The 5,884-nt window shown below is 39.5% G+C and overlaps 1 protein-coding gene across 1 annotated transcript; it reads right to left on the bottom strand.

Annotated features, from left to right (window-relative positions):
* Positions 1 to 204: 204 nt before the first annotated feature.
* Positions 205 to 4,722, bottom strand: LOC123964074. The gene is made up of 6 exons (XM_046041180.1): positions 4,128 to 4,722; positions 3,925 to 4,027; positions 3,077 to 3,492; positions 2,678 to 2,877; positions 478 to 637; positions 205 to 406 (listed from the first exon to the last, which is right to left on the bottom strand). Exons 1-6 carry the CDS (start codon positions 4,324 to 4,326, stop codon positions 339 to 341), a joined length of 1,146 nt encoding a protein of 381 aa, XP_045897136.1. The 5' UTR covers positions 4,327 to 4,722; the 3' UTR covers positions 205 to 338.
* Positions 4,723 to 5,884: the final 1,162 nt, after the last annotated feature.

A 5,884-nucleotide genomic window follows, 5' to 3' on the forward strand; every position in this document is an offset into this window, starting at 1 on the left:
TACTTAAACTGATCTGCAAAATTATGGTCTCTGCATGTAGATATCACACCAGAATGTCTGTCAAAAGGGCGTTGGTTCAGTTTAAGGGAATTTTTCTTTTAAAGCAACCAGCCATTCTCAATTTCCCCTGCCCGAATCAATTATCTCTAAATAAGTCCTATTGTATCTATTCCAATAAAAGATAAATCCCGGTATTTCCTCTCCTCTGCTCATCACCTCACCCGTCTTCTCTTCCTCTACTGTCCTCTAATGACCCTTCTCCTGTCCACCCCTACCCTCATCTCTCTTCCTGTCTTCTCCTTTCAGCTCCTTCACTTTTCTCACCTGCTTCCTTTCCTCTACTTTCCTTCACATTTCCTCATCTTGTCCATCCCTGCTTTCCTTCCTTCCTTCTTAAGACCCTGAACTATCAAGTTATATAACTGTTAATGGTTCTTAAACATATACATGCCAATGTTGGTATGAAGGCCAACTTACCAATCACAACATCTCTTATCTGTAGGCGCTGAAAGCCAATCTTTCCATTTATTCCTCTCATGTTGATATTCTTCGCCAAGGAGTTTGTAATCATTGCGTGCATAATCCTCCAAACACACTCACAAATGTCAGTCCCCCCTTTGAGAGCCAGCGTGTTCACCTGAAATCATATTTCTTAATTAGTTTTTTCCCCCCAGCAATGGTTTCATATTTACGTATTTTAAGGAATGGATAGAATGTATAGCATAAGTAAGTGGTGTTCCTGTAGCTAGCTGCTTAGTTTTGATGGATTTACTTATCATGGCAACCTTTAAGTTTCAGGCAACAAGGAAGAATGTTGTTTCAACATAAAAAAAGTACAGTTTTGCAACAAACACTTGTAGCATACATTTATGATTATGGCAGTTGACGGAAAATAAATTTAAGGCTGGTTTTGTCCTTTAAAGTTAGTTTTAAAATATATAAACCCACATGAAAAACATGTTACACTGTGCTTAAGCAGGGTACCCCCAAGATTGTCCGAATTAAATTTAAGACCTTTGTAATACCACTTAGAATGAAATTTAATGCCAATTTAACAGCCATACTGGCAAAAGTATGAAGGATATAATAGAAAATCAGTATGGATTTTACCAGGTACTTAAATTTTAATATACATTTGTGCACACTCCACGATCACACTAAACTTTAAGATTAGTTCAGTAGTTGATAGATTATTTTTAATGAATAAGAGACAGCAGCAAAGGTTGTTGCCTGTTTAAGACCTGGTGGCCTAATTGTTAAAGAAACAGTAATATTATTCAGGAAACTCAGATCAAACAGCTGATCAGTCTCTGTTGATAAACTTTAGGGAAAAGTTTGACATTTCAACTCTGGCGGGCGCGTGAGACGAGCCGCGACAGTTTCACGGGATTCGTGCCAGCTACACAGAAGCCGTTGCCATGGTTACCTCGTGGAGTGCTTGTTTGCCTGAGTGCAGAGCGACCACGCGGATCAAAGCCGTCTGAAAAGGCCTTACAAACCTTGTCGCAACCATTCACAAAAAATTAATTTAAAACTTGCCAAAACATAAGGACTTAAAAAGCTACCATTCATACAGCAAAGTGTAGGCTATATAGTCTAGGTGATTGATCAATCGACAACAAAGTCAAAGTAAACATTAGATAGCCTATAACAAGCAATAATCAAAACATACCCAATTTATCCGATCTTACTGTCAACTTAGTGTTGTTCAGAAATAATACAGCTACTTACTAGTTACTTAGCATATACTCCTTAAAAAAGTAATATTAGCTACTGTCTTTTACTGGGTGATTAACGCCACTCTCACCGCATGAGTCCAAGCATCACTGGCAGCGGCCGGAGTTTCTTTCTGAGTTTCACGTTGCTGTGTTGCTTTAGCTGATGCTTCAATTAGCTTAAGTATAAATGCAGAATTGTTCGCGGTCAAAAACTTTTTGCTGGTCGCACAAGGTTTACAACGGACGGCAATGTTCTTTGCATCTTAGACTGTGACACAATAATGGCAATAAAGTTATTTACAGCGGTCGAAAATACCTCTCTCTGCCTGTTCTCCACTTTTCCTTTAGCTTCTTGGCTAACAGCTGACTTGAACTGCAGAAGGGCCGGTGCCACTGAGCTGCAGCGCGGTCGCACATTCACGACAGGGATGGTGCGTTCAGTAGCGCAGTGTTATTTGGATTAGTAACTGTAATAATATAACTGTTTTGGAAGTAGTAATCCCTTACATTACTCTTTACCCGGAAAAGTAATATTGCAGTATTACTGCCCAACACGTTACGTACTACTGATGCGCGAGAGCGACTGTGGTACACACTGTACAGGAAGAAAACTTTACACATGTCAGCCTGTAGATGTCCTCAAATCCTTTCCATTTCACTCAGTGAGCTCCTGTTTAAATTGTTTTTATTACAGATCTGCATGATTCATGCGGGTCATATTTTCAGGTCGGAAAATCAGGAATTCCGGATTAATCCAGAAAAATCACATCCCTGATATTTAAATAGTATTTCCTTTTTGTTTTTGTATATAGTGTTTTGATCATAAAAAATTAAATGCTTTTTTATTACTTTTAAATCCCTGCGGGTACCTGGTCAGGTTTTCATGAGAGAATTTAAGGAAAATAAAAGCTAGCCAGCTAAGTAGGAAATATGTCACTGTATTTGATATGCCAACATACCAACTGTTTCTGGAGGTCAGGAATACTCTGCAGTTGTTCCTCCAGGTTCTGAAGAGAACTGACGTCTTTGACGGGCAACAAATTTCGATCCAGGCCTATCTCTGCCTCATCAGTCGCTTTCATACCCTGTAGGGTCTTAAAGATGATGCGCAGTTGGTCCATCATCATTTCCTGTTTTGTTAATATACTACGCAGAAGGGCTAAGAAGAAAACAAGCAAGAAAGATAGATTAGAAACAGTATAAAACTAGTTAAGCCACCGAACTGATAGTCTTATCTGTCCTCTGTTAGTCATCTGTGTATACTTAATGTTGGAAGTCTTATTTTCCTCATTATCTGAAGAAACCATTTAGCCAAATAAAGAGTTCATACAATGTAACAAACATCATTGAATACTCACAAGTTTGCAGACTGGATGTCTGCTCCCTGGTCTGGTGGGCCTCCGGGTGCCTTGATGGGAGTATAGATCGTTCGGTGTGCCTCGGCATCCGGCGGCTCTCGGTGCTGGCGCGCCTCGGCGTCCGGTTCTCGGTGTTGGTGTGACAGCTTGAAGGAAACTTGGAAGTACAGGAGTGCTGACTTGGGCTTGGCTCAGGACTGCTGTTGCCACTTGGTGGGAAGTCAGGACTGCTGTTGCCACTTGGTGGGAAGTCAGGACTGCTGTTGCCACTTGGCTGGAGGTTCTGGCCTTGCTTCCCTGGCTTTAATGTAGGAGTTTTGTACTGCCTAGGGATCTTTGGAGCATTGGGCAATGTGACTTTCAGGGTGCTTTCCATCTCTTCATCATCTTCCCCAGGGAAAAGAATATTCTTGCGTCTAAAAACACATTTAATAATTTTGAGAAACAGTATGTGTGCGCGAGTGCATGCATATTGACTACCAGCTATATACAGCGTGCTAGTCTCAAAAATCCAGCTGCTTATAACATTAACTTAGCTCTCCTTATTAGCTAGGCTCCTTACATGTTTGCTAATAATAATAATAATTTGTGCAGCTGCGTTCCATGAGGGAGAGAGGGAGAGAGAGAGTGGTACAGGTGAGTGAGAGAGAGAGAGGGACGAGTGAGAGGAAGTGCTGCATTAATGCGCTACGGCGCTCTGCAATCAAATACGATTTTAAATAGGCTTAGTAAAAAAAAAATCTAAAATCAATGTGTGGCAGTCAGCGTTGATATTGTGGCGGGCCGCCACAAATAAATGAACGTACGGGAAACACTGCTGCAGATTTATAAAAAAACAAAAAACATACATTCTTTTTCTTTTAAATTTAATTGGCAAGTCCCCTCCGTCACTTCCAAGGTCAGTGTGATCGACAGCCTGAGGTAGTTTAAGCCTTGCTTCATTGTAGTCATCTAGAAAAACAAAATACAGGGGAAAAAAAGTAAATTTAAGTGATATTATGATCTATCATTAGATCAATTTAAAAGGTAGAGGTGATAACACTTAACTTACGTGATGTGAAGATAATTCTGGCCTTATGGGGCATCCATCCATCTCCAGGACATTCTTGAGATTTTACAGCTTTTGCCACATTAATTTTATTTGGAGGCCACATACACTCTCCATTTTCTATCCAGACTGAAGGCACAACTTCAACCTCATTTGTGTTGTCAAAGACAACAATATGAAACATCTGAAAATAAGCAACCATGACTACATAAATTCCATAGCCAACTAAAATACAAGAGCAACTTCAGGGTTACTAGTTTGAATGCAAGAGTGGAACAACAACAAATCTGTTTCGAAATGGTTATCTTACATACTTCTGTAGCTTCTTTTCAATCATAAAACATTTGACATTGGTGGAGAGGTTGGAAACCACATAAATTCCCAACTCTTTTGAGTCAATTGGATATTTAAAGAAATGTTCCACCTGTTTATATTCATTGCCCACAAGGTACACAATTCCTTTATCCTCAACAATGTTTCGGACTAAAACAAACTTGTTATCGACTTTGATACAAGAATCTCTCTCATTGGGCTTCACAACTATATCATCAATAGCCAATACTTTAAATTGACGAACATGTTGTGAGAAGCACTCTGGCACTGGCCCGCCCATATAAATAGCCCAAATAAGAAATAGTAATCCAATAACGTTAGTATTAAAAGACAGCAAGCAGTGTTTCCCCAGGTTGAGGATGGGCCATTGATGGGGCTTCATGTCTGTGTGTATTAATGTTAGTCAACCTTACACACGCAGCAGAGCAGGTGACATATGAACTACTCGAGCTGAACTAGTTATTTAAAAATTATTTCAAGATTAGTGACACTGCATTGATATAGATAATCTTGTAATACGTAAAATATTTTTTCTGCGTGTTTGAAATTTAAAGGAGAGCTGCACGGCCATGGTGTGATGGTTGCACGCGCAAATCCTGTCGTTACTTTTCAAAACTACATTAAGTTAACGTTAGCTAATCTATATCAAGGCATATCACTTAGCTTGAAAGAATACCATTCTCTAATGTTATCTAAATTTAATTGCAAAATAGGTTAACCTAAAATAGCATTCTTTTCACAAGCTTACTCCGAAATAACATCTTTTTAATAGCCTACGACGATTAGCTAGCTAGCTAACGTTAGCTTATACCTAGCCTAGCTCCATCCTTACAGTAAAATTCAAGCTAGACTCCCGACCCCTCCCGAATGTTAGCTTTGTGAGCTAACAGCAAATGTAATGACTAAAACAGTAACGTTTTCATAAACATGAAATTATTGTTTCTCACTCACCACTTCTTTGCTGGCTTGTAGCCACAGTGCTCTGGGCAACTTGCTATTCCCCAAACTAGTCGGTGACCGTGAGTGCAGTGAGTCAGCACTCTCTCTTTTTTCTCAGTAGTCTCGACCGTTGGCTCGTTCCAGTGACGTCGCTGTCCACGGCCCTGGTGCAGCCTACACTGAGTGGATACGTTGATAAATTCAATTGATTGACATCAGAACGTTAACGCCTACTATTTCCAGGGCCTTGTTTCAGAATTAAAATTCCCATTAGTGTTTCCTTTTCAGAAGATCACCATTTCAAGACGGCTTGAATGGAGCTGAATCCCTACAGGATCATGACATTATTTGAATTAATTCCTAACAAAAAATAAATAAATCTTAAAACGTTTTTTTTTTACTGGCAAGGTACAAAAATAGTGGAGGAGGTGTCTAGATTTTGTATTTTAAAAAAGAAAAAAAAAACTCATCATGGGCCTAATTTTTTT

The sequence above is a fragment of the Micropterus dolomieu genome, unplaced genomic scaffold (assembly GCF_021292245.1).
Source record: "Micropterus dolomieu isolate WLL.071019.BEF.003 ecotype Adirondacks unplaced genomic scaffold, ASM2129224v1 contig_427, whole genome shotgun sequence".
Lineage (NCBI taxonomy): Eukaryota > Metazoa > Chordata > Actinopteri > Centrarchiformes > Centrarchidae > Micropterus > Micropterus dolomieu.